A 26,316-nucleotide genomic window follows, 5' to 3' on the forward strand; every position below is an offset into this window, starting at 1 on the left:
TAGCAAACAACGGCAGCCATGACCATGGTATCTTGAGCAATGCGAACCGACAATGGATGCTCGCTCGATGCATTGTCATTGGCTCACATACTGAATATCATGTATCTATATATATTGAACGAGTAGGTGGAAATGAGAAAAGGTCTTGGTTGACAGCCTCAGCGTCAAGAGCACCAACGGGATCTTCTTAGTGCGGGCCCACTTGCACTGCTGCTCGTTTCCCCCCTCCATCTTTCATTTCAGTCTTCGTGTTTGCTTTTTTCTGACCGAAGTCCTTTTCTCGAGTCCCCTCTTTCTCCTTTCCTTCCTCTCTCTCATCCCAGTCACCAATGCGATGGTCATGACGTGCATTCCGTAACTTCGACGTTGACATTGTGTTTACCATCTCGGAGCCCCGCCAAAGCTACCACCAAAACAAACCAGCTCCATGGCGACCATACCCATCACTCTCTTCGCAAACAAGACCAATTAGACCAGCATCATTACGCAAGACTTTGATCTATCTATCTATCCATCTATTTATACTCAATCTGTGCGATTCCTGTTCTCAAAGATAAGAGAAGATAGAACAAAAGACAAGAAATGCTCCCACAACATGCCCACCACCACCCCAACCCCGCACACCCCCAAATCCGGCGAGGTCTTCACACACATCATCGACACCCTCAACGATCAATTCTCCCTTGAAATCCCCAACCCCCGCGTCTTCTCCCCAGGTCAAAACAAAACGCTTTACCAAACCGTCCCGTGGCGCATCTACAACGGGCTCAAGCGGCTCTATTACCACAAACAAGTCGACCTGAACAAACTGCTCAATAGCTTCGAGGAGTGGGTTTGTTCAAGGAATGCCAAGGATGCCGTTGCAATTTTGGCGAGACGGCAGCGTGGTGCTTCTGCGCCGCTGAGGGCAACCATTGCGATCACGGAGAAGGAGGAACGCTTGGCATATCTCGCGAGGCTGGTTGCGGACGAGCTTTATCTTTTGGATAACGGATTTTACCCCGCCATCCGGGAGGTTTCTGCGCCTTCGACTGTGGTGAAGGCGAAGGGGAACTCGGAATTGCGCTCGAACGGGAATTCGAATGCCTGTGACATTGCAAGAGGTAATAAGCATCGCTCTCCGGAGAGGCCGTTGAAGAGGAGGTTATCTGCTAGTGTTAGTGGTGAGGAATCCCACTCATCGGATGAGTTCCATACGGCGCCGAATTCGCCGGTCAAAGGTTTCAATGCTGATGGGGTAGAATCTTTTGATGATCATGACTATGACTATGACTTGAATGCGCATCAAGTAGCTAAGAAGAAGACTGCGGGGGTTCTGAAGAATGGCGCGTCGAGCTCTAGCTTTGTGGACCGGTTGACTGGGGCATCTGAAAAGTCCATGCGGTATGATGCTGTGACTACTGCTCAGAATCGTGCCAATTTCAGCTTTTCGACGTTCACTGCTACTGCGGATGCGCCGCCATCTTATCTGATAGATTCTCGAATTGGAGGCTTCCAAAAATCTTTCGATACGACGGTTACATTCACGGACTCGGGTTCGACGTACGATGATTCGGTTGTGGCGCATATGCTTAGCGAGGAGGCAACGATGCCCTTTACGTCTACCGGGGGTTCATCCGAAATGCCACGTTACTCGGCTGAAGGGGAGATTGTGACAGCGCTTCTTCAGGACGGGCCATTTTCGCTCAAACATACCCTGCCCGGCACGATTCCTCTTTTGTACCGCTATGAGTTGGAAAGAATAGGCAGGGCCTGGGACGTTCCTTTAAACCGCATGCTGGCCGGGGATAGCATCTCACTGCGATACGATGAATTCTGGAAATGGATCGAAGGGCACGGTCAACGAGACGGGAAATCAATTCCCGAAAAGCCAACTCGTAAGGCCTGGGAAGCTGCTGCTGGCGGGACCTTCAGAACAGACAAGCTTTCCGAAGCAGTCGTCCTTACAGGAGATCTTGACTGGTGCGACAAATCCGAGCCGGGCGTGCTCAAGTTGACTTTGAAGCCTTTGAAAACAGAAAGATCATGTCGCTTCCACCGCCGTTTCGGATCTGACCGTTTCCTCAGTCTGACGCTGCCCGCACCAAGCAGACCTCCAAATCACCTTCGGCTTCCCAAAAACCCCGCTCTCCTGCGGGAAAGCATCGCCTTATGGCTGGCCCAAACCACACACGAATGCGTAGGAAGGACATGGAGGCCTTTTTACGTGGAGGAGGTAAAGCAAAAGCGGAAGATACGAACTGAGCCAAAATTCAGAGTCGAGTTCTTCGCCGTCGACGGCATTGACTTTGTAGGTCGGTTTAGCCCATCATTTGATGATACATCGCATCGAACCTCCGCAAAAAGCGAGACTGCGGGCAGCCACACTCCAATGTCTCTAGCGTCCCTACTGGAATGGCATTTATCGCCGCAGGCAAATAAGGGCCAGACTAACCTCAAGCTGTTTCAAAGAATGTCACTTGGTCTGTCCAAGACGTACGCCACGGTTGCTTTGAAGCCAAAACAAGTTTTCTATCTGCGTGATGAACCGAATCACCGTGTCATGAACGACGGGTGTGCTTTAATGTCTCGGACGCTTGCCAATCAGATCTGTGATGCCCTTGGAATCGCCGGTAATACCCCAAGCGCGTTCCAGGGGAGAATTGCTGGGGCCAAAGGGCTATGGATGGTCGATGCGCATCAGTCGCAGATCACAACTGATGATGATATCTGGATTCAGATATCCGATTCACAACTGAAGATTCATCCTCATCCCCGCAAATGGAAGGGGCCAATAGACGACGAGAAGCTGACTTTTGAGGTTGTAAAATGGTCCAAACCTCCGCATCCTGTAGATCTGAATATCCAGCTTCTAGCAATCTTGGACCACGGCGGGCACGTTAAGGATTACGTCGCCGATCTCGCTCGGAAAGGCATCCAGGCCGTGGCCGGCGATTTTGAAGAGGTCCTCAAATCTAACAGCCCAGTCCTTTGCCGCAGTCTTGCGCAGAAAATACGACCGACATCGGACGCCGTCGCTGGGAACATGATGCAGCAGAGTATGAGACGCTTGGAGCAATGGATGACCGACGACGTTGAGGCCATTGTCCGATTCTCCGAAGCTGGCTTTGCACCTCGAGACTTTTATCCACTGCGGAAACGTCTCGGGCGTTGCTTGAGGGATCTACTGGCGCGATATGTAGAAGAGCTGCGCATTGAAGTACCGCTATCCACATATGCCTTTTGCATTGCTGATCCTTATGGGGTTTTAAAGGAAGATGAAGTGCATTTTGGCCTTTCGAACAACTGGCGAGATGACCATGGCCAGTTTGAAGATAATTTGTTAGACGGCATAGACGTGCTCGTTGGGCGTCTTCCAGCTCATCTCCCCTCAGATATTCAGCGTCGACGGGCGGTTTGGAAGCCCGAGCTTCGTCACTTCAAGGATGTTATAGTCTTTCCCACAACAGGGGACCATCCCTTAGCAGATATGCTATCGGGCGGCGACTATGACGGTGACACGCCCTGGATTTGTTGGGACCAGCACATTGTTCGGAGCTTTCACAACTCGCAACCACCCAGCGGGACCGAGAACTATCCACCGGACTATTTCGGGCTCAGCAAGCATTCTGTGCCAATGGAGGAAATCCAGTCAATGGACGAATTTCTCGAAAGTTCGTTCGCCTTCAACCTGACATTGTCCAACCTGGGGCGATGCACAGTGGAGCACGAAAAGCTGTCATACGATGAATCGATCGACTCGACGCACGCAAAAGAGCTCTCCATCCTACTCAGTCATCTCGTTGACGGGCGTAAAGCCGGTGTGCACTTGTCTGAGGATGCTTGGCAGAAATATCGCAAAAAGATCAGCCCACGGGTCAGGGAATTGCCAGCGTATAAAAACCCGGAACGCAAACCGCGGCGAAACAACATTATCGACTATATCCGATTTGTGGTTTCCCGTGATGCACGAAACGAGGTGTTGACCAAGTTGCAGAAGGCTTTCCCTCAGGAAGAAAACAGTCATACTAGGGATCCGGATCTTGTTCAGCCGTGGAACGATGTTTGCGAGAAGGCGAAGGCAGAGAAGGCCAAAATCGAAAAATCGAAGAACCAGAGACATAATGATGACGAATCATTGTATGCAGTTTTAAAGGCCATTACCCGTGAGGTTGACAAGTTTCAACGCAAGTGGAACGATTCCATTAGCAGATGCGGCGGTTCGTTCTCACCCCAGGCTGACGAGGCAGCGGAGCAAGCTCGAGCATTGCGCCCTCCAACTATAGGGAATCACCCGATCATCCACGTCTGGAGGCATAGTCAGTCGGCGTGGTTCGAGCTGCTGGCCTCGTACGCGTACAGGAAAGCACCATCGTCGAGTTTTGTCCTCCATGCCTTCGGCGAATATCTGTGCCAGATCAAGAGCAGAACGGTTCCGTCGAGGACCGTGACACATGAGACCCTTGCCTGTTATCGGGTTAATAAGAAGGTCATTGCTCGCCTGCAGGTTCAGGACGGGGCTGAAGAAGAGGAGAATGACGGGGACGAATATGAGGGCCATGAAGCTATTGAAGCGATGTTATACGGAACGCCAACGACGGGAGTTGGCGGATATTACGACCCTGATGATCAGATGTCTGTAGAGTGATAGTTGGATACCCCTAGCATCTCGATGCACTGTAATAGAAAGAGTCCTGTTCACGTGCCCAGGTGGTCGATAGCTCCTTCCCCTTTGAATCTCGAAGGTTGATCACATGCAAGGCCCGCCCGATTGAGTTTACACGAGCTAGTCCCAAACGAGAAAAGGCAGTGGACAACCTTCCTTGGAAAGAAAAGAGGTCCCAGGTTCCAGTTCCCAACAAATAATGGGCTGACAGGAAACTTTGAGACAGAGAAGCTCGTGAATGGCGCTCTTGGAGAAAGAATCTCATTATGGCTGACCCCAACTGCCGAGCAGCGAGTGGTTACTCCGTACTGGTCAAGAGTCAGTGGTCGGTTGTGGTTCTCCGAGCTTAGCATGTGATGTCAGATGCCGGTGGCTGTCAACCAGACCCAACAGAACGAGTTAAGATGTTTGCTTCGGTCTGAGAGGATGTGACAAGGATATTTCTAGTCAATCAACTCATGGCGCTTAGTTGGCCCTGGGCATTTTCCGGAGGGGTCGGGGTTTGCAGTGTAGTTAAGAACTGGGGGTGTTGATAATCTCATGATGATCAGAGACCGCCAGCTTGGGTACTTTTGCACGATCGTCTGTTCTGGAGTAGAGTAGGAAGACCAGCCCGGTCTTGACTTTCCGCTCAATCAAAGTATCATTATCTTCACTCTCATGACTGAAATCACTTCCTTGCCGCTTTCCGGCTCTTCTGCTGGGCGTGTTCCGTAAAAACTCCATCTTCACGTGAAAAGCTGCCAACTCCATCTCGCCTCATCAACCGTCCAGTCAACTGCCCAGTCAGTCCTTCATTCACGAGCAAGTCCTGCAAACCCCCATTGATTACTCCGACGCTATCACCCCCTCCTGTTTCCGATCCAATTCATACTGCTGTCTTTCCCTTTTTCGACTCTCGGCGCTGGGCCGCTATGGACCGTAGCTCAGACGGCATTGCTAGCCTAAACTCCCACCTTTCTTCAGTCACAGTTCAAGACGCCACCGCGAATCCTCCTGCCTCTGTGACGACGACTAATAGTTATTCTGACCACCCGTCCCCGACGCCGCGCGCTCCTTTTTCCCATCCTTCGAAACCGCAACATGTGTCCGCCATAATGGAGGCGGACAATACAACCGTAGCTGAGGACCGCTCTCGTCGCGCCACCAGCGTCCTATCTATGGACGACCTCGAGGCTGCTCAAGCACTGGAAGGGCTTCGGACAGGTGCTTTTCATATTTCAGACTGATCAAAGTGGCTTCCATGCTAACTCTCGTTCTCTAGACTTCGGCGCATCTCCTAGAGCTTCGCAACAAAGCACCGCCTCGCCCGATCCCAAATCGCAAGAACCGATCCTCTCATTGTTAACGTCCACCCACCCTCTGATATCTTCTGCGATCAACGGCTCCGTAGCCGCATATACGTCATCCAAATCATACTCCCCTCGTTTCAAATCCGGTGCCGAATTCATCGAGCGAAACATTGGCTCGCCGGTAGCCAGTACTGTTCATACTGTTGGCCGCAAAACAGGCGTGGAAGGCAGCCTGCGCTGGGCGCTACAGAGACACGCATCCAACTCGTCAGAGTCCAGTCGATCAAAGCGCCGCAAGGTCAACAGCAACAACATTCCTGCCGACCGAGATTTGGAAATAGGCTTGAGCACGATGGATGCCAATAACACGCCGGAAACTCCAGATCTCTACCTCAACGAGTCTCTGCCTCCGTACGACGACCACAAATCGCCCAGCTATGAGGAAGCCGGTAGGGAGGGCTCTCCTCGTCAGTCTACATGGCAAAGCCGACTCATGATCTCGACTTCCGGGTTGGGTGTTGCCATGAGCGAGGAATCGCTCAAGAGCCTGCAATACTGCTTAACTTGGCTGAGGTGGGCGAATGGCAGGCTAGGCAAGTCGATCGTGGCTTTACAGGAGTCACTCAAAGAGTGGGAGTCTCTTCCGCAAAAGAATGGAGATGCGGCCAATGGCCAAGCTTCCAGCCAGACTTTGCTCTCTCAGCGTATCCAAGCGCTCAAGCAAGACGTGCTAGCTACCTTGAAGCAGGTAGTAGATGTCGTCTCCAAGTACGCCGGCGGTGCGCTTCCAGAGAATGCGCGCAATCTAGTCCGCCGCCACCTCACGTCGCTGCCGCAGCGATTCCGGATTGCGTCGACCGCGGTTCCTGCGCCAGACGAGGCTGGCGCGTCTTCTGAGCCCTCCAGCAGCGCCCGCCGGATTCTGGTGCTTGCCCAGGAAGGTTTGGATATGATGTCGCAGGTCAGCGGTGTTGTCAACGAAACTCTAGTCAGTGCTGAGCACTGGTGCGAGCGGCTGGGCCGCAAGCGTCGGGGCAGCAAGAACGCAGACGCTAAAAATGCTGACACTAAGGACTCGGAAGCTCAGCCTGCGGCGCGGGAATACCCTGCCGACATCAAGCAGCCTGTCGCTGACGTCCAAGATACCCTCATGACTGGGCTGGAGCAGGCGTAGGCCTCCTAGTCGGAATGTACTTTTTAACACACAAAATCACAACATTGGCAGACGCACGCCTTTCGGCACATTTCTTATATCTATTCGTCTAGTCCGTCGTTTGGTCAACAACGATATCTTGCAGCATGCTCTACCATCGTTTACCTTTCCTTCCAGGTACGAAAAGAAACATCCATTTTTTGGTTACGATCTCTGCTCGGACAGTATCAATTGGCGGGAGATCTGTCTCAGCCATATGTGATCTGTCATTATCAATAATGTTGATTACATGCTACACTACACCATTGGCGCTTTACTATCTATTTAGCTGTATTCAGCTCGTATGGAGTGCAAAATGGACATCCTTGAATTTATTCCGCGTGCATCCTAAACATGTCCTATCCAGCTCTTTCCGACAAACCCCTAGAGAATCTGCACCGCCCCCCTCCTCTCCGCAACCCGAACCCTTTTCTCTCCATGTCCCAACATCCATCTCCATCGTCGAACCTCCATCTCCTCCCAAGCCCGCTCAATCTCCATCCCATCCTTCTCAGCCAACGCATGCAAGTACTCGTGGCAATGCTGCTTATACTGCGCCAGCGCGGAGTCGTCGAGCTTTGTTCCCCCGTGTTCGGGATTGGCGAAGACGGGCTCGTGTCGCGGGTCGAGGAAGGGGGACGCGATGTCTCGGTGAAAGGTGGAGGGTGTTATGTTGTTGAGGTGGTATTTGCAGCTTTGTGCGTTGGCGCAGGTGGGCGTGTAGTCGTTTGGATCGTAGATGAAGCAGAGGATCCTTTGTAGAAAGGATTTCGGGATGAAGGCGATGAGAAGCACGGTTAGCGTCAGAGTAATGATGAGTGTGAGCATCATGGTTGCTATTATCTTGCTTGTGGAAAGGTTGTTTTGGTTTGGGGTCTAGAGTTGGTGTGGACTGGAAGGTGGATGGCAGGAGAGGTTGCTTAGGGCTTTTTAAAGAGCGCAAGGATACGGATGGACAAAGGCGATTGTCGATGTCGATATGCAAAGGTTGGCTGTGATTGTCTCTCATTGTTCAAACGCCATTGACAGAAGATGGCGGAATAGAGTTGACTCCCTTTTGTTCTCTTTGTTTTCTGGATAGACTGTCTATTCTTATGCACAAGGTACATGCCCACAGTGTATGCCATTGCTTAGTCGTGTCTGTGTCTCAGCAGGCAAGGCCTTTTGTCAATTCACCCTCATGTTCTGTGTTGAACACCCACAATAGGACAATGGAACTCTGCAAACGGTGAAATCCATTGATCCAACAAACGAGCTACGCAAGTATCCTTCCTCTGCCTATCATCAAGACTTCATCTACCTAACTACTCTCTAGATCCCACCAGCAGAAGATCTCAACCGGTATCAACACAGTCAACACCAACACGACCTTAAACACAAACAACAAGAACACAGTTGTGACCATGACCGGAATCCAGTATTATACTCTTTCCTCAGAGGTAGAGCTGGAACTTTCGACTCAAATGCAACGCCAGTCCCAGTCGTTCCTCGTTACCAACTTCTTTTGGGTCTGTCTGGGTATCTCGCTCCTCTTCGTTCTGGTCTTCTGGTGTCATAAGCCTATTGCGAAGGGATGCCGCCGACTCATTCGTCGGGTTGGTTTGCACTGGGAGAAACCGGCGTATAGGCGGGCCCATGGAGATGGAGATGCTGGTGCGGATGCAGACGATGAAAGATCTGAGACTGGATTTGGTGATATGAATACATCGTACGTACCTAACCTGATACCGAGAAAGCCCTACGCTATACACAAGCCTCAAGGCGAAACCACTAACCATCCCTCAGGACCACCCACCAACAGCCTCTCCTATCCCGGTGCAAAACTCTCAATGCCGATAAATACAAATACTCCCATGTTGAAGCTGACCTCCCAAGCCCACCTGGAGGGTACCCAGAGCACAGGCTCAAGTCTACCAACAACAGCGGTCAAACCAGTGACAGAGGCACCAATACCAGCACCGACGAAGACGAAGACGGCATCTCCCTCGCTATCTCAGGGCGCATCGATCCCAGGACTGGCATTCTCAATGGAATCGTCCATAAGCCCCAATTCCGGCCGTCGTATTCGGCGATGCTGATGCCTGAGAACGAGGAGGCGATTTACACGGATTCTTCGGAAGAAGAGGATGGTGATATCGATCGGCCTATGCTTGCATCCGGTGCTAACAACGGGGATCGCGAAAGCGACGGAGATGAAACTGGCGAAGCAGTTACTGAGCTTGAGGAGAATGCGGAATTGGGAAAAGGATGGATGGGGAATTGGAATCTTCTTGAGATTGCGGCTAGGGGTCTGGAGATGCTGCACCAGCACGATACTCATCGACCGGGGAACGGAGGTGAGGTTAATACCAATTGAGAACTCTGAAGCACCTGAGCATGGATCTGGACTTGGGCCTGGCGTGCTGCGAAGCATCCATGGAGTCCTGGGGCCAGTAACCGTGATTTGGATTGATGCGATGTGATGGGTTTCGTGGCGAGCAGGGGTGTGCGTTAGGGTATCCGGTTCGTTTTCATGCTTGGTGCTTGATTGGCCGTTGGGATTTTGGGCTTGAACGCTCAACCCGCAATAAGTCAACAGTCTTTGGGATTTTCTACTTCGAGTCTTCGACACTTGCAACTTGGTAATGGTCCTGGATACTTGAGGTCTTAGTTGCAAGACTGCTGGTTGCGCCAGGGGTAGAGTTAGGGTTTTGATATGTCGACATTTGGGCTGCCTCGGGTATTCCGGGTAGCAAGGGCGTCGGATAATAGTCCGCAGGTCATTTTCGCTTATTCTAGCTTATCTATGGAGTTGCAAATTTACTGTCCTTCGAATTATCATCAGAGCCAAGGTATTGTACTCTTCATGCCCGGAGGGCCGGACTTTATACTCTAGTTTCGCGGGTGGTCGATAGGCGCGAATTTATGGAGTGGGATAGCACCACCAAGCAGAAGATCGGTGCCTGTCGTGCATCGGACGCCAGATACAGGTATGCGTCCTCAGTTTTTCCGCACGGCCGTCACGACCCATGAGAATCTTGTTGCGCCAGGCAGCTTTGGTATCTTAGGAACCGAAGTTTGGAATCCTAGTGCAAAGCATCCAGTGAGACAGTGTTGGCGCAAACGAAGTTCATCCACCCAAATGGCCAGGAACTAGTCTGCGGAGTAGCAGCGTCCGATAACTCAGCATTTGTGTTGAGGCGGGGACACGCAAAGGTGGATGACATCAAGTTTGGCGGCGATGTAGGGAGTTTTCAGTTGTGGGAATTCAATGATGTGGTCTCGGGCTTGTTGCCGTGAAGGTTGATGCCTATGCCTTATACTTCCGCCAGTAGTAGGCAGCGTATCTGGCGCAATAGGATATAAGGTTGAAATCAATGTAGACGTCGTTGAGTAGTGGCTCAGGATGCCATCAGCAGCCGGCTTCCAGGGGTCCATGGGATGCCATTCTTGGCGATGAAGACGTCCAGCCGGCCATTGAAGTCCTTCACGCTTTGCTGGATAGCCTGCTTGAGTATTTTGGCGTTTGTGATGTTGACCTGATATGAGCCTTGGCTATAAGTCAGTAGGAAAGCCTATTTCTTCATCGGTAGACAACACCCGGCATACCGTGCTTGATAGCAGTTCTCTGGGCGCGCTCGAAAGCCTTGGTGTTGGTGCCATACCATAAGGCAACATTGGCACCGGTATCAGTGAGACCCACGGCGATACCGATACCAGCACCGGTACCGGCCACCATGGCGGTACTCTCCCTGACGGAGGGGACAGCGGGCTGGGACGCGCAGGATTCGGTGTTGCCGTGGACAAAGTGACCGGATACATCTAGGTATGTCCGCGTCTCACATTTTTGAAACTCCAATAAGGAGAGATTGAAAGATAAAGCCACGGGGATATAGGCCGTACAAGCCTGGGGCACAGACTGCAAGCAAAGACCCATCTGCATTGTACCCCTCCCAGATTGTGCAATACGGTATAGATCCACTCTCTGCTCCCCAAGAAGTTCTGGCCTCGCAGACCCTACTTCGGCAGACAGGGGCTTGTGACCCTGCCAGACGCCATGATGCAGCAGATCTTTGGACCTATCAGCGGATGTCGTACCTTAGATCACACCATTCATTTCATCCAGCCAACCCAGTTGTTGATAATGAACCGGACAGCCTTGAGTGACCTCGGCTCGGCTTGATGATTCTCCGGAAGCGTGTCACTTCCCGATCAGGAAACCACCTTATTTCCCCCCTTCTATCAACCACAACTCCCGAGGTCTCTTGGCTACCCTTCCCTTTACAGACTTCCTTCTGCCCATTGCACTTAAAATGTGTGGATACTATGCTGTACAATCTCTATAGAACGGGAGGGAAACTTACTGGACGGCCCTGCTCGACGGACCGAACATGGATACAAGGACGCTTCACTAGGGCCTGGGTTGAGCAACTAGAGCTCACCTTTCTGACTGACCAAGAAGAAATGATCCCCACGAGACGCTCCTTGGATTGAACGGTCACGAGCCATAATGCCTTTGTGCTACTAACAACTTAAAGTGTTATCTATGCTTTGGTCAAGTATGCTCGAGCGCTTCCCCATCAGCTAGCTGTCCACTCACAATCCGATTTCAAACTCGCAAATTCAAGCACAACATTTTTGATACATGCCATATTCAAAACCAGCTTAGACACTTACCGATTCTTCCAAGGGAGGATGCCATTGCATTCCTCACGCCTTGCGGTGCAATGTCCGCACATTCCTCTGCCTCTTTCACAACAAATGCCATCGCCCACCTTGAGATGGATCATCCGCTGTCACCACCATGTACGCGTCCGTCTCTTACTCCTAAGCCTACGCTTGATCGGACGATACAATAGGACGGCATATCTTGAACGCCCAGGGCTCGGCACGATTCGGCCAAAGAAGAATTCGCAACCGGGGTAGCCCTGTCCGATTGATCGCTTGCTACTATCACAGGGGGAAACGGCATCATGATACAACTGACAACGGCTGTCGCGATAGCAGGTACATGCTCGGTAATCTTCATGGTTTCCGCAGTAGTGATTACTATCATTTGGATCAAGATTCGCCAGGAACGCAGGTCGCTTGCGCTGATGCGGACAGCACACCGACCTTACGCTCATGGACTCTCAAGCTTTCCTGAAGAAACATACACTGAGTTGTCGCGCGAAGAAGGCTCCGCGCTGAGGCAGTATGGACAGCTTCCATATGGTAGACCAACCGAATGGGGTCTACTGGCCTCGAGGGAAAGCCTCGATCAATTATCAGGCGACAAGTCACCGTTCGAGCTGCTGAAGAAGACGCGCAGCTTCTCCCTCAAGCACTCCCTATCTTCCAAGTCGAAACGACTGTCCAAAAACTTGGCGACGCTTGGCTCATTGACGACGCTGGCAGAAGCTTCCGAACGGCCCCATTCTCAGGTGTCAGTTTCGAAAGAGAACTTGATCGTCTCGGCTGTTGATGGAGTCCTGGAACTTCCGACGGAAACTACACCCAGACAAACGCCGGAACGGGAGGATATTCAGCCAAGTAGTGGCAATAACATCCGTCCTGTCTCGGGTGGGTGGCCGTTGCTTCCGCAGAAAGAACGTTCCAATGCGCTTTTCCCTGTTTTCGAGGATCACCACGAAGGTGCTGACCCTAACGTGTCACGGAACCGAGGTGGCAGCATCACATCTCAAACACCTGGAATGGCGCCGGATCAGCCCGTTCCACCCCCTCCTTGTGCATACCCTCCGAACCGTTTCCGTTTGTCGAAAAATGATTCTATCCGATACTCGTCCGCCAGCCTTGAAACAGCAGATAGCTCGATCCTAGACGACAGTCGAAGAACTTCCGCAAACATCGATAGCAGCCTCATATCCCCTGCGTTGCCGCCCTGCCCTACCTTTGCCCCATTCAGTGCGAATGACGTTGGGAAGGAATATGATCGTAGAAGCTTTGCGGCCAACGCGGCTCCTTTTATCTTCCCCCCTAACTCTCCCGCGCGCAAAGGGCAAAGAGTTGACTCCGAGCGTCCCTCTCCTCGTCGCAGCCTAACTGCATGCAGCCCTACTCGTTCGTCTGAGCGGGTTAGCCCCCCACCCAGGCGAAGCGAATCGTTCTCCGCTAGACAGTCCCTGAACACTACATCCAATCCTTACCTTGATCTGGACCATATTCCTCCACTTAATACAAGAGGCCACAACAGCGGCTTGCTGCCGTATTCTACTCAGATGCAGCGACACTCAATGCATGGCAGTCCACAGAGAGACAATGACCCTTTCTACAAAGGGACAGCCGCTTCGCAAAGTTTTACATGGCACCCGCACACTACAGGGAGGCGAGCGAGCAGCTTTCAGCCACAGGAAACATTGTCTCAGGTCACAAATGGCCACCCAAAGCCACCATTGGCATCCGCTATGAAAAGCAGTGGACACCGGAAAGGACACAGGCGACAAAATTGCGTTCGAATCTCCATCCACCCACCTATTACATTCACCGGGCCTGCGTTTTCCCCAATGGTTGAAGAACCGGAAGAAGCTGAAGAAGTGGTTTTTCGCCGGTCCGAGATATCTGATATGTCTATGTCAAATGTCTCACGTAACTCCAGTGTTTCCGCCATGTCTAGCGCAAACAGAAACAGTTTCCAAGATGTCCAAGCAGACCGGCCCATTTCCCGAGTTATTGAGGTGCCCAGTGAGGCGCGCGTAGAGTCTTCTGGCAGCCCGGTGAAGAAGAAGAAAAGGCTTACACAGCCAGATTCGGCTACTGCTGCAGAGAAAGTGCTGCCCGAGATTCTCACAAGCCTACCAACGAGCACAGACAAAGAAAGCCTCTCTCAGACTCCGTCACCGGAACGAAACCCATACATATGGAAAGTCCCGTACCAAGCCTCACCCACTACGCTCGAGAACCCTCCAACACATGGAAGTCCTCGCCGATCAGCAGTTATGGGGCCTCGCACTCAGCCCAAGCCCGCACGCAATAGCTATCAATCACTGATTTCTTCGGAGAATACCACCCAAACGACCTCACCCTCTTCAGCCCGCCCTGCTCGCAATAATACCGTGAGAAGTTCCAGCGAAAAGCATTCCATCTCCCTGCGACGGGTCAAAAGTGAAGCCAAAGAGCAAACACTACCGCGTGGCCAGGCTCAGCCCGGAGAAGGAACCAGCCACTACACCACCAGTCCCTCGTATAATACCGCTCAGCCAAAGATTGCGGGAGCCCAGGTCAGCGCCATAGTCCCTATCTGGGAAGACCGAAGCAAGAGTGATGCACAGAAGACGCCGCGACGATCAACCGTTTCCCTCGTCTATGACCCTCCCAACCTTAACGACAAGAGCGGCTCGTCTCCGCAACGCAGTCAAGCAGAAAAAATGGCGCTTATGTCGAGTTATCGGAACTCCAAACACGGCTGCACGACGCCAGCGCGAAAGACCGTGGGATTGGGGATTGGTGCGAGTACTCCGGGAAGCCTGTACGACGGGGATGGATTTCTAAAAGAATAATCAATCCTGGGATCGAGGATGTTTAAACTTTGACTTGGCAGCGTTTTTATCATTATTCCCCGGGTTCAGCTTAGACCCTCAAAAAGCACTGTAGCTAGCCAGTAACCCATAATACCTCTCCCAAACCTGAACATTCATAACAGTCCCGATCAGAACATCTATATTATGCGGCCTCGTAGGCTATTACTTTTCGTTTCCATCAGAGTTTGATCAATCAATCAATCAATCCGCCTCCACTTCGCCTCATCTTCATTCGCTCCAGCCTCCCCATCAGCACCCTGCTCTTCCCCTTCCTCACTTCTCCCCCTCACGGTCCCCGCGCCGGGCCCCAGCCCAGTTCCCATCCCGGGAAAGCTCGGCCCATCTCCCTCCCCAATCCAATTCCCCTCCTCATCGAAGAACTCGTGCATATTATCCGCCGTAATCCACCCGGAGCTCCCATCAACCGGAGGCGGCAGACCGCCATCCTCACCCGCACCAGGAAAGACAAGCCCCGAGGCAAACGCACCAGCATCCTGCTCTTCCTCTTCAACCGGGTCAGGGTGGAGGTTCGCGCACGCTGAGACGGCGTCGTAGAGTTTCTGGATCTCGCTCTCTTCTCCTTCGGATGGTGTCGTTGTGGCTGTTGGCAGAACGATCGTCACTGTGAGACTCTCCTCCTCGTCGGACTCCTGTGGGAAGGATGATGCCGTCGCGGTCTTTGTGATGTGCATGTACAGGCCTTGCACTTCAACGGTCTGGTTCGGGAGTGTCAGGCGCTGGATTGCGTGCAGTGAGATGGAGCGGTAGGGGATTGAGAGGCCCCTTGAGGTGGTCGTGCTGTAGAGAAAGAATTTACTACATTTATTGATTTTCATTAGCTTATCCATCCATTGACAAGGTCATGTCGAAAGAGTAGGGTATGGGCGGGAATACTCCGACGTCACCCAGAGGTCCAACCCCTCAACCACAGCCTCTTTCTCATTTTCTCCGTCGCCGCTCTCCGCAGATGACCCGTTAACCCCGGCCTCTGACAGTCGGAGCGCATTTAGTTCCCGCGTCGAGGAGAGGTCGCGCTCGGTCGCGACGAGTTTGCATTGTGACGCCTTGTAGTAGAGGATTGTGGGACCGTGGAAGGATTCGGGCGTACGGGATTGGAAGTCGTCGATGGAGATGAAGGACGATTCGGCTGGGGGTATAGATAGGTTTTCCATGGTGGTATTTTGGGTATGTGGGTTGTGGTTAGGAGGTTGAGGTGTGTCAAGAGTTAACTGCGGAGCGGAAAAGTTGACGTGCAGTGGAAGGAAGCTTGGGCCAGCGGAGATTTGGCGGGGAGCGGAGCCACCCAGGCGTACCCAGGCTTCTATACTACTCTTATAGAGTTGCGATCGCGATAGATATATTGACCAACTGATCGGGATTTTTCGACTAAATTTTGAGGAAAGCTAGGCGTCGTATCATCATATTAGGCGTAATCTGCGTACCGTCCATGGACTTTCTTCACTAAATACATAGGTAGCTAGCTAGTGAGCTTCTCCGATGCAGGTATCACGGTCATGACTTTCGCTGTATCGCCACCGGAAATTCGAGCGCTTCGCTGCATCAAGTGGCCCAGTGTGGTCCCAGACAAGCCGACAACTGAAACGCGAGCTCATACGCGGCGTTTCTGACTGCGGACGGGCAGGGCCAGTGCATAGGCATAGTCTACCTGCCTATACCCATCACTTCAAGTCAAGCCCCCCAAACGCTCGATCTATTTCCTCGCCTTCATTCCGCGGAGCCATAGACGGCAGCTCTGCAGCTACAGAGTCCGGCTCCGCGCTGTCCAATAAACTCTGGCTTGGCTGACTCTGAGAGCGTTGATGTGACGCATTACTCGGCTGCAGGAGCTTCTCGTCGCGATCAAGCCAACCAGGAGCTACGCGGCGTTTCTCTGCGAGCTCTCGCGCAGATATCGACTCTTGCCATTGCTTGATGGCCTGCTCTGCGTCTGTCTTCGTCTTGCTTAAGTGCTGCTCGAGGGCTTTGCACGAGGCGAGGATGTCCTCTGGCGATGCAGCGTGTTCGCCGCTAGCTGAGATGACGTAGCGGGCTTTGGCGTCTGGGTTGCTTGGGTCGACGGTGACGGAGGGTGGCAGCGTTGATGGAACGGACTTGTAGGTGTAGGGGAGAGTGACTGTTGTGGGGAGGTTGATGAATGGGGAGACGGTTAATGGGACCTGGGCGAGGAGTGGATGGGGGCCTACTCGCGTTAGGTCGGGGGTCGGGGTGTGCGGGGAGAGGTACACATACGGTATGATTCGTACATCATGCTGAGGGTTAGTGGAAGAAGGAAATGATAGGGAACCACCAAGAGCTGGAGATTGATGGAGCCTTGGGCGGGAGTTGTGGTTGAGTAGGTGTTCTCCACGCCGACAGACGTGACGATATGTATTAGCGAGCAGATGTATGGGGTAGTATACAAAGTAGGATTAAGGGTCCTTTACTTTTTGAGATAACTAGTCTGCCTGCTATGGCACCAGTGCTGCCTTAGATCTAAATTCTACTGCGGACATATAATGGCTGATTAAGTCTGCTAGCCTGCAATGCTAGCCTGTCTCCATCTCAGCTCCAGCGTTGATCGTTCTCTACCGTAATCTCCATCCCTCAAATTCTTCTCGCCTTCCTCCTCGCCACATTTCGCATCTCCCTAATCATATACCCGATACTGGACAGAACATGGTTCCTTAGCGATATATTGTGCGATAAACAAGAAACCTGTTCCTGACCTGAATCTCGTCTGGACTGTCTCTGCTGTCGTGTGTTCGAAAATCCGCCGCGCTTAACCCCACCGCCGCCAACCCAACATCCCTCCCCTTTTTCGACTTTGCCTCCCCGCCCGGTTCGCCTCGTCTTGGTCTGCCCACGAGGAGTCTAGGTTATAGCGATTTGTCTTGCTCAATATCTCCGCCATTGTTCAAGATGGATCGGAATCTAGCGCGCGCTGTGGCCGATAAGCAGCCGGTCCCGGAGATTGACTTCACCCTGCATGTCATGGAAGATGGCAGCCAGGTGTCTACCCTAGAACGTGTTGTCAAAGGTGCGTACTAGAAACTCAATTTTCCGGTCGCAGTTAAGCCGCATACTAAACAACGTTCTTCTTAGAGGTGCAAGCACCTGCCCTGAACACTCCATCAGACGACCAGTTCTGGGACCCTGAGGATCAAACGAAGCCGAACCTGCAGTTTCTCAAGCAACACTTCTATCGGGAGGGCCGCCTTACCGAAGACCAGGCCCTATGGATTATACACGAGGGTACTCAAATATTGAGGTCGGAGCCCAACCTGCTGGAGATGGATGCGCCCATAACCGTGTGCGGTGATGTTCATGGGCAGTACTATGATTTGATGAAGCTGTTCGAAGTGGGAGGAGACCCCTCCGAGACGCGGTACCTTTTCTTGGGTGACTACGTTGATCGGGGTTATTTTAGTATTGAGGTGAGTCCTCCGCTTTAATCAATCTGACATGTCTAACCTCTCCAGTGTGTCCTTTACCTTTGGGCACTGAAGATTTGGTATCCCAACACGCTTTGGCTGCTCCGCGGAAACCACGAATGCCGACACCTGACGGACTATTTCACTTTCAAGCTGGAATGTAAACATAAGTATAGCGAGCGCATCTATGAAGCCTGCATTGAGTCGTTTTGCGCGCTGCCGCTGGCGGCGGTCATGAACAAGCAGTTCCTCTGCATTCATGGAGGTCTCAGTCCTGAATTGCACACCTTAGAAGACATCAAATCGGTGCGTTGAAATCAGCAGATGTCACAGCAGCGCCCAGGCTAACCTGTGCAGATTGATCGATTCAGAGAACCTCCGACTCATGGGCTCATGTGCGATATACTTTGGGCCGATCCTCTGGAGGACTTTGGTCAAGAGAAGACCAGCGACTACTTCATCCACAACAGCGTCCGAGGGTGCTCGTACTTTTTCTCATACCCTGCCGCATGTGCCTTCCTCGAGAAGAACAACCTGCTCTCGGTCATTCGAGCTCACGAAGCTCAAGATGCGGGCTACCGCATGTACCGCAAGACTCGGACTACTGGATTCCCTAGTGTCATGACCATTTTCAGCGCACCGAACTACCTGGATGTATACAACAACAAGGCCGCCGTCTTGAAATACGAGAATAACGTCATGAACATCCGACAATTCAACTGCACCCCTCACCCATACTGGCTGCCTAACTTTATGGATGTCTTCACCTGGTCTCTCCCTTTCGTTGGTGAGAAGATCACCGACATGCTCATTGCCATTCTCAACACCTGCTCCAAGGAGGAGCTTGAGGATGAGACGCCGTCAACCATCTCACCCGCCGAGCCTTCTCCGCCAGTGCCGATGGATACAGCAGACACAGAGAGTACCGAGTTCAAGCGACGAGCCATCAAAAATAAGATCCTTGCCATTGGCCGTCTGTCTCGAGTTTTCCAGGTGCTCCGTGAGGAGTCTGAACGTGTTACCGAGCTCAAGACCGCGGCTGGAGGCCGACTGCCTGCGGGTACTCTGATGCTAGGAGCGGAGGGAATCAAGCAAGCTATCACCAACTTTGAAGACGCTCGCAAGGTTGATTTGCAGAACGAACGTCTCCCGCCATCTCACGACGAGGTTGTTCGACGAAGCGAGGAGGAAAGACGCATTGCCCTTGACCGCGCCCAACACGAAGCCGATAATGATACTGGCCTCGCCACAGTTGCCAGGCGGATCAGCATGTAAGTCTTCTTGTCTCCATTTCTCTAACAAGTGCTAACGCATCTTAGGTCCGCCGGATCAGGCAAATCTCGCCGGCAACGGGACGGCAGTCGGGACTAGAAACATGATAATGAAAATTGGATATCAAATCCGACTTGGTCTATGCCATCTATAGACGTCATCTAACACGAAATACACCCTCGATCGTTGTAGTCTGTTGACTCCGGACTTGTATAGAAACCCCGTCCGCCGGACAGGGTTGGGAACAAGGGTATCTGCCTATGCAGTGGAACAATTATTATTGTATAATACGCTCCACTTGCGCAATTTCCTTTTGTCGGATGAGATACACGAACCTGTACTTGATATTTTTACTGAGATGCAAGCTCGGGAGGCTATGTATGTCCTGCACAGAAGCTCCAACGTCTGCGACGCTGGCACTATGAGTTGATGAATCATATTATGAATACTTACCTAGTTTTTACTTTTCAATATCAGATCTAGAATTAGGAATCACTCTATAGTAAGCTAGCTGTACATGTAGGACTTCGCAGTCACGGGCTATCCCGCAATCCCGCCAAGACCCGCTCCGATTCTTGATCTTGTCCGCGAGCTCCATCCACCTCCCACTCCTCAAATCACCACCAACCCCTCAATGCCTCTCAAACTCCGCGGCTCGCTCCCAAAGAGCCTACCGCGCAGGAGAGACCCAACTGCGAAATCAGTTCCGCCGTGCCCATCCTGCGCAACCACGCAAGGGCGCCGAAACCTCTCTACGCGTCGGAACCTCTCCTCCCGTCGACTCCGGACGCAAATACAGTCGCCGACAATTCCGATACCCCGTCTCCATTCCCTCGAAAACACAAAGTTATACTCGACGGCCCCGACGACAGCACATACAGCCCGTCATGTTCCCCCGCGGATAAGAGAGCTTTACGAGTCGCTCGTGCAGATCCAGAGCGTTGCGCCGGAGCAGGTGAACCTGAGTCGGCTGCAGTTGGCGCTGAGAGGGTTGGAGACTGAGGAACCGTTGGTTAGAGTTGCGGGTGGGTTAATTTCGATTTACGGTGACTCGGACAGATTTGCTAACTTGTTGATGCGTAGTTCTGGGATTGAACGATGTTGCTGCGGCGAGGAAGCTGGTGAGGCTATTACTGGCTGATCCATTGAAGGAGAAGGAAGACTGGGAGGATATGCTGAACTCAGTTTCTGAGAATGGGGAGCTGGAGAGAGGGTTGTTGATTAGGTATGTATTGTCAAGAATGGCACTCTATGGTACCAGGTGTATAGCTAACAGGTGAGGTTTAGATACGGAGAAGTCTCGGAAAGTATCTCGAACCATCTTGTACCAACGATCTCCGTCCCATCACAGCTTTTGAAAAACGCCAATCTGGAAATCCTAGTTACGAGTCTCGGAACGCAGACGGACATGTCCAGAGCGCAGCTAACATCTGACACGTTCCTGGTGCCGACGGTAACGATCCAGACCTCGCATACGGGCCGGCATAATGTGGTGCGGTATCCGGTGCACAGGAGTATTGTGTGCGCGGAAGGCGTGGACGGGTTACTTGCCTGCAGTGGATTAATTGCCCAGGCAGATCTAAGAAAGGAAGCGGGCTCGATCTTTGCGGCTGTCGAGCTAGGAGGTTCTGGGCCTGCTATCAACGACAACCGGATTGCCTTTGTGGATACAAACAAGGCCGGCGAGGCCCTGGACAAGTTCCGCGAGTCCGTGCGGAATGTGCTTGTGTACGAGCGTGGATGGAGCAACAGTGGCGTGCAGCCGGTTGTGGACTGGCTATCGGCCGCGCGGACTGAACCAGGGATTCTAAATTCTTCGTTGAGGTCACTGATAGCATCCTTGATTGACGCCGCGGAGCAAGGCGTGGTGACGGAGGAGACAAGGAGGGTCCAGGAACAAGAGGAGGCTTCTGTTTCGGACATTGTCCGAGCAAACATGGATCAGACCGTGTCCGCGTGGGCTGAGAAATCCCATACAGAACTGCACAGCGCGCTCGAGGAAGGGTTTGCGACTAAAGAGTGGCGTGGTCTAGCATGGTGGAAGCTGTTCTGGCGCGTTGACGACGTGGGCATGATCACCTCGGAGATCCTGGAGAAGAAGTATCTGCGCCGTGCCGAAAAGGACGTCATCTGGACCGCTGGTCAACTTGAGCAGGCTGGCCTGCAAGAGCCGCCAGCAGAAGAAGATCCCGTTACCACCGCTACTGAGCCAGCCGTCGAGGACGCCGAAGAGGTCGCGGAAGCCGAAAACGACAGCAAAAATGTCGCCGTCGCTATCGTGGAACCTCCAAAAGAGGAAAAGGAGAAACTGCCCTGGCCCACGCAAATTGCGCAAAGCCGCGCGCAACTCATCGAAACCACAGTTCCGTCACTGCAGGCCATGGCGCAACGTCTGGTCCTCTTCAGCATCTCGACAACGTCACTAACCACTGCGCTCTCCGTCCTGACCTCCGTCTCACTACCAACAGCCTCAGTATACGAAACCGGCACCATCGCCGCCGTTGGTTTAATCTACTCACTGCGACGGCAACAGCGGAAGTGGGACGCCGCGCGGACATTCTGGGAAGAAGAAGTGCGCGATAATGGCCGGACTGCCTTGCGCGAGACAGAAGAACAGCTGCGCAGGACTGTGCGCGAGGGCGGCAAGGTCCAGCTTCCTGTCACGGCGCATGAGGCTCGGAAGGCCATCAAGCAGGCTCGCGATGCGTTTGACAATGTACACTAGCTGATACCAGAAATATGCATGTACCATATTCCACCAATACTCTACCGTAGCCGTCCAGAATCCCGGGTGTAGCCGCAACTATCAGCTTCTTCGTCTCGGAAGTTAGGAAAGCTCAACGGCCCCCTCCGGAACACCCTGCCAACTGCGCAACCTCCGTCCCAGAAAGCGCATAATGGGCGTCATCTCCTCACGGCTCCGCGGCATCGTATCCCCGCGCCTCTTATACTCATGCGTCTCCACGAAAGCAAACACATCCTGCGTCCGTTTCACCGCAGACTCCGTCACAGCCTCCGAGTCCCGTCCGTAAACCAGCAAAATAGGCGTCCGGCTCTTCCCCTTGCCACTCCCATCCTTGTTGACCTTCCCCGCAAGCGAGAGCGGATACGGAGCCCCAATCGAAATTACCCCTCCTAGCTCCCCTCCTCCCCCTCCTTCAGACCTAGACCGCTCATGCAGACTAGCCGCAAGCACAGCACCCACCATCCCGCCCTGCCCGAACCCCCACACCAGAATCTCATTGAGCTTATACCCGCATATCCCTACAAGGACATCGCTGATGACATCCTTCAGCAGCAACCGCGTAACCTTGTCGAAACCAGCGTCCATGTCTAGGGCGCCGGTGCGCGAGTCGAAGTTGATGTCATCGCCCCAGTGGAAGCCTGGCAGGTCGAAGGGGAGCGGGTTCGGCGCGCGAATAGTGAGTACTGTTGTCTCAGGGAGGGAGAGTTGCGAGGCGAGGCGCGTGAAGGGTGTGTGGGTGTCGCCGAGGCCGTGGAGGAGGAGGAGGATGTTTGGAGGTGGTCTGGTGGTTGTGCTTGGAGATGGTGATGGGGGTTTTGGTGGTGGGGTGAGGGTTAGTGTTAGTGAGGGGGGGAAGTCGGAGGGCGTTGGGAGGCGGGTTGGCATTTTGAAAAAGCTTGTTTGGGGATCTGAATGTGGATGCAACGCAACGGGTTGATATCTGGCGTCAAAATGTTAATGGTTTGGTGAGTTAGGAGCCTGGGTTGTTGATGGAGTAAAGTTCGGGTTCCTGGTGGAGTTCGCAGGAAAATAAAGTTGGGAGCTTGAATTGTATTGGTAATACCAGTTTTTATTACAGAAGTATAGAGCACAGCTGCACAGGGGCTATCCCTTCATATAATTACATTGCTAAGAGTTTGTCACAGCTCATAAACTATGTATTAGTAACAGGGGAGTCAGCTTATTGAGCTATATTCTTCCTTATAATCACTACTATGTCATGTATTTGTGTAGAGCAGTTACTAGCAAACTATACTTAGATGTCAGTGAACTTCCAATATATATTAGCCAACAGACTCACTAAGCAAGCACTAAAATCTTCTGGAACTTTTTTTTTTGCTTCAAACAGCTCCCATGCTAATGAGAAACATAATATGATTAACACTGCGTCACAAATTTTTCCTGAGTGGCTCAACAGGCTATGGCTTGTCATGCAAGGCACCATCTTCGCTGTCATGTCAATGTAACCTTCAGTTCTGTCCCAGATGGTGCAACAGGGAACTCAAGGAGTCAAGGCATCGATGTCTTTGTTGCTCGGCCTTGATATGCCAGTAGTACTAGTAGGCATTTCGCGCCATTCAACATCCAGTTCACCGGGCCAGACTGTTATTTACTTACATGCTGACCGAGCGTCCTGCCGAAACGTGGGTTTACTGAGCTTCCTACCACACATGTCCATATCGAACTGCCCGAGGCATGGCAGGCTCTGTTTTATGGCCGCAAAATAGTCGCTCCAGTGCTTGCCATAGGTGTAGGTGCAGTACCTCCCCGAAGCTTCCACTCGAAATTCCTCCCACGGAACGCAAAAGCAGTGTCTTTTCTCCCGCTCAATCCGAATTCTTGAGATAATAGCGCAATCTTCGAGCATAAGGTGGCGCAAGGTTCTTGCATGCGTGAAGATCCAGTCCTTCTGGGTATCATGTGCAAAGCTGTAATCCATCAAACGGAGGGTTTGAAGGCGCGGGAAGTGGATATTGTCTAGGTCTAGCTTTGGATAAAGACCTAAGTACCACTCTCCCAGGATTTCCAGCCGTTGGAGACTTGGTGTTGTCGGAGCCAGCCAAGTTCGCGGAAGCTCCGAGTATAGGTCGTAGAACAACTATCAGAATATCAACATGTACAACCTCGCACCAAGAGAAGGAGTAATACATGCATGTTTCCCGAGACTTCATCTAATAGACTTGGGCGGCGAATGGGGAGGGGCGGCGAATGGGGAGGAAGAGCCTGCGAAGATTGCAGAGCACCTTGGCCAAGTTCTTGGAGAAAGAAGGATCCTCAATGAACACTACGTTGACAGTCAGGTCGAGTAATGGCTGTGTGAACGAGGCCAGGTGCGAAAAGATCAAGCTTGTGGTGTCTCTTCGGTAAGTGCTCTCGTCTTCTTCTTCGTTGTCCTCTTCACTTCCAGTACTGTAGGAATCAAGCTCGATGTAGATTCTTCGTAGGTTGGGAATTTTTTGAGGAGTTTGAGAGAGTTCATGTCGACTTGATCCAAATGTACACCAGTCTTCTCCGCGTCCTAGATACATGAGCTTTGGAATAAACAGGATAGCCTGGATAAAGACTTGGTTAATCCGTGCTGCCTTTGACACACACAGAGGGGCATCCCAAACACACCGACGCAATGAATCATTGGATATGATATTTCGAAGCTTTTCAAGTGCTTCAAAATGCGAGGCTGGGCTGAGTCTATGGAAGAGTTCTGCAGTCGCTGCACTCAGGGTCCCGCGGCGTGTCAGACGTAGTTGCTTGAGTGATTTATTGTCAAGTTCGCCAGCTATGAGGGTCAGAAGCTCAGCAGGGAGCTCAGCCAAGCAAGCCATTCTGTACCGTATTGAAGTTGATACACCTCGAGACAAGTACTCGGTGATCTTATGATTGAATCGAGAACGCTGGTGGGATGTGGGAATGGATGGGACGGAAGTGTTGCAGTTGGGGGGGGGGGGATAGGAAGGAAGTGAGCGTATAGGCAGAGCTCCAACAAACTGAATTAACACGGTAATGGTAAAGTATATCTTACCGCAAGTATTTCTGGATTTATCAATATTATTTTTTGGATTTTCTTGCTGTCTTTATCTTCTAAAAAAGACAGTTGTATGGTGGTGTTGGAAGCATTTCTGCTGATTAGGAATGCTGGGTAAGTTTGGAATAACAGAGAATCAAAAGATATCACAAATGATAAGCGAGTCAGCTTAAGGTCTCTACTCTAGACAGTTTGCTATTCAATTATAAGTATTGGTAGAAACTGCCGGTTGAATGGTGTGCTGGTGAGGCTGGAGTATAGAGGGATCCGCCACCGGGAGCAAAGGGAATCTCGGACGGGCCCAATTTTCATCTTCTACTTTATCCTTGAGTCCTCCTCATCGCCTTTTCTCTCTATTTCGTCGTCTTTGATCAACTAGCTTCTGTCAGTAGCTTGATTGGCTGTCGCAGTTTCTCTACCCTAATTTCCACTTGTTCTTTGCCTGGCTTTCTTCTTGCGTCCTTCCTGGCCTTTTCCGTTTCCGTCATCAACAATAGGTAGTCAAATCCATGGGGATCCGCTACGCGCTGCGACAGCAATAGATTGCCATCGTCCGTTTCACCCGCCAGGGGAAATCTGCTGTTCTTCTAGACTTTTTGACGGCCTGACTACTGTCGGACTATCACTGGGTCTCCGTCTACATCGGCACTAGTTGGCCCGTCTCACCCGCTCTACTACTTTCTTACTCTGTTGTACTTCATGCTTCAGCCTTTCTGCTCTCCCCGGCGCCGATCAACCGCAACGTCGCTTTCCATCTCCGCCTCTTCTGCCTCTTTTCTTCGCTAGTTCCTTGTCGCGCGCCTATTCTCCTCGTCTAGGTAAGTCCCGTATCCAGCCCTGTTCGTTTCCTTGTCTGTACTCGCCCTGTAACTTGTCCTGCATCGCATACTGCTGCAACCGTGCTTTTTCTTTTCTTTTTCTTGTGCTCTTCCCTGGATTTTGTTTCTATTCGCTTTGGATTTCTTCTTCCTCCTTGCATCCATCGACTATTCCCTTCTCTGAGAGGCTTTCTGGCCCTTCGTCTGCCAATTGTATGGCGTCCGGTCTCCTCTCATGCTTTTCACTCCCTGCAGTCTGCTCGCCTCTGGACAGCCGCCAAGCGCCTTGTACTCCGACTAGAGTCTACACTTCGTCCATTATCACTTTCTCTTTGTTCTATTCGTCTTTTCTGGCTTTCTTCCTTCTTTTCCTTCTATTGTCTCATTCTATTCTCTGTTGCT

At 52.0% G+C, this 26,316-nt stretch overlaps 10 protein-coding genes across 10 annotated transcripts; 6 read left to right on the forward strand and 4 right to left on the reverse strand.

Annotated features, from left to right (window-relative positions):
- Nucleotides 1-595: 595 nt before the first annotated feature.
- DSM5745_10547 (RNA dependent RNA polymerase) lies at nucleotides 596-4,627 on the forward strand (the record flags this gene model as incomplete). Its single annotated transcript, XM_026752563.1, has 1 exon — nucleotides 596-4,627. The coding sequence occupies one exon, from the start codon at nucleotides 596-598 to the stop codon at nucleotides 4,625-4,627; it is 4,032 nt and encodes a 1,343-aa protein (XP_026599006.1).
- Nucleotides 4,628-5,742: 1,115 nt separating this feature from the next.
- On the forward strand, nucleotides 5,743-7,111 carry DSM5745_10548 (putative clock controled protein (Ccg-8); the record flags this gene model as incomplete). The annotated part of the gene is made up of 2 exons (XM_026752564.1): nucleotides 5,743-5,851; nucleotides 5,910-7,111. The coding sequence occupies 2 exons, from the start codon at nucleotides 5,743-5,745 to the stop codon at nucleotides 7,109-7,111; spliced, it is 1,311 nt and encodes a 436-aa protein (XP_026599007.1).
- A 1,229-nt stretch (nucleotides 7,112-8,340) lies between these two features.
- DSM5745_10549 (uncharacterized protein) lies at nucleotides 8,341-9,485 on the forward strand (the record flags this gene model as incomplete). Its single annotated transcript, XM_026752565.1, has 3 exons — nucleotides 8,341-8,357; nucleotides 8,445-8,837; nucleotides 8,915-9,485. The coding sequence occupies 3 exons, from the start codon at nucleotides 8,341-8,343 to the stop codon at nucleotides 9,483-9,485; spliced, it is 981 nt and encodes a 326-aa protein (XP_026599008.1).
- Nucleotides 9,486-10,509: 1,024 nt separating this feature from the next.
- On the reverse strand, nucleotides 10,510-11,051 carry DSM5745_10550 (putative carbonyl reductase; the record flags this gene model as incomplete). Its single annotated transcript, XM_026752566.1, has 2 exons — nucleotides 10,510-10,658; nucleotides 10,718-11,051. 2 exons carry the CDS (start codon nucleotides 11,049-11,051, stop codon nucleotides 10,510-10,512), a joined length of 483 nt encoding a protein of 160 aa, XP_026599009.1.
- A 1,030-nt stretch (nucleotides 11,052-12,081) lies between these two features.
- On the forward strand, nucleotides 12,082-14,604 carry DSM5745_10551 (uncharacterized protein; the record flags this gene model as incomplete). Its single annotated transcript, XM_026752567.1, has 1 exon — nucleotides 12,082-14,604. The coding sequence occupies one exon, from the start codon at nucleotides 12,082-12,084 to the stop codon at nucleotides 14,602-14,604; it is 2,523 nt and encodes an 840-aa protein (XP_026599010.1).
- Nucleotides 14,605-14,822: 218 nt separating this feature from the next.
- DSM5745_10552 (Voldacs domain-containing protein) lies at nucleotides 14,823-15,797 on the reverse strand (the record flags this gene model as incomplete). Its single annotated transcript, XM_026752568.1, has 2 exons — nucleotides 14,823-15,423; nucleotides 15,520-15,797. 2 exons carry the CDS (start codon nucleotides 15,795-15,797, stop codon nucleotides 14,823-14,825), a joined length of 879 nt encoding a protein of 292 aa, XP_026599011.1.
- A 507-nt stretch (nucleotides 15,798-16,304) lies between these two features.
- On the reverse strand, nucleotides 16,305-16,891 carry DSM5745_10553 (uncharacterized protein; the record flags this gene model as incomplete). The annotated part of the gene is made up of 2 exons (XM_026752569.1): nucleotides 16,305-16,825; nucleotides 16,876-16,891. 2 exons carry the CDS (start codon nucleotides 16,889-16,891, stop codon nucleotides 16,305-16,307), a joined length of 537 nt encoding a protein of 178 aa, XP_026599012.1.
- A 653-nt stretch (nucleotides 16,892-17,544) lies between these two features.
- On the forward strand, nucleotides 17,545-19,427 carry DSM5745_10554 (serine/threonine-protein phosphatase 2B catalytic subunit; the record flags this gene model as incomplete). Its single annotated transcript, XM_026752570.1, has 5 exons — nucleotides 17,545-17,662; nucleotides 17,728-18,059; nucleotides 18,105-18,362; nucleotides 18,414-19,327; nucleotides 19,376-19,427. 5 exons carry the CDS (start codon nucleotides 17,545-17,547, stop codon nucleotides 19,425-19,427), a joined length of 1,674 nt encoding a protein of 557 aa, XP_026599013.1.
- A 535-nt stretch (nucleotides 19,428-19,962) lies between these two features.
- On the forward strand, nucleotides 19,963-22,053 carry DSM5745_10555 (uncharacterized protein; the record flags this gene model as incomplete). The annotated part of the gene is made up of 3 exons (XM_026752571.1): nucleotides 19,963-20,353; nucleotides 20,412-20,553; nucleotides 20,616-22,053. 3 exons carry the CDS (start codon nucleotides 19,963-19,965, stop codon nucleotides 22,051-22,053), a joined length of 1,971 nt encoding a protein of 656 aa, XP_026599014.1.
- A 102-nt stretch (nucleotides 22,054-22,155) lies between these two features.
- On the reverse strand, nucleotides 22,156-22,959 carry DSM5745_10556 (alpha/beta hydrolase; the record flags this gene model as incomplete). The annotated part of the gene is made up of 1 exon (XM_026752572.1): nucleotides 22,156-22,959. The coding sequence occupies one exon, from the start codon at nucleotides 22,957-22,959 to the stop codon at nucleotides 22,156-22,158; it is 804 nt and encodes a 267-aa protein (XP_026599015.1).
- Between the last annotated feature and the right edge of the window lie 3,357 nt (nucleotides 22,960-26,316).

Source organism: Aspergillus mulundensis (genome assembly GCF_003369625.1).
Source record: "Aspergillus mulundensis strain DSM 5745 chromosome Unknown scaffold_15, whole genome shotgun sequence".
NCBI lineage: Eukaryota > Fungi > Ascomycota > Eurotiomycetes > Eurotiales > Aspergillaceae > Aspergillus > Aspergillus mulundensis.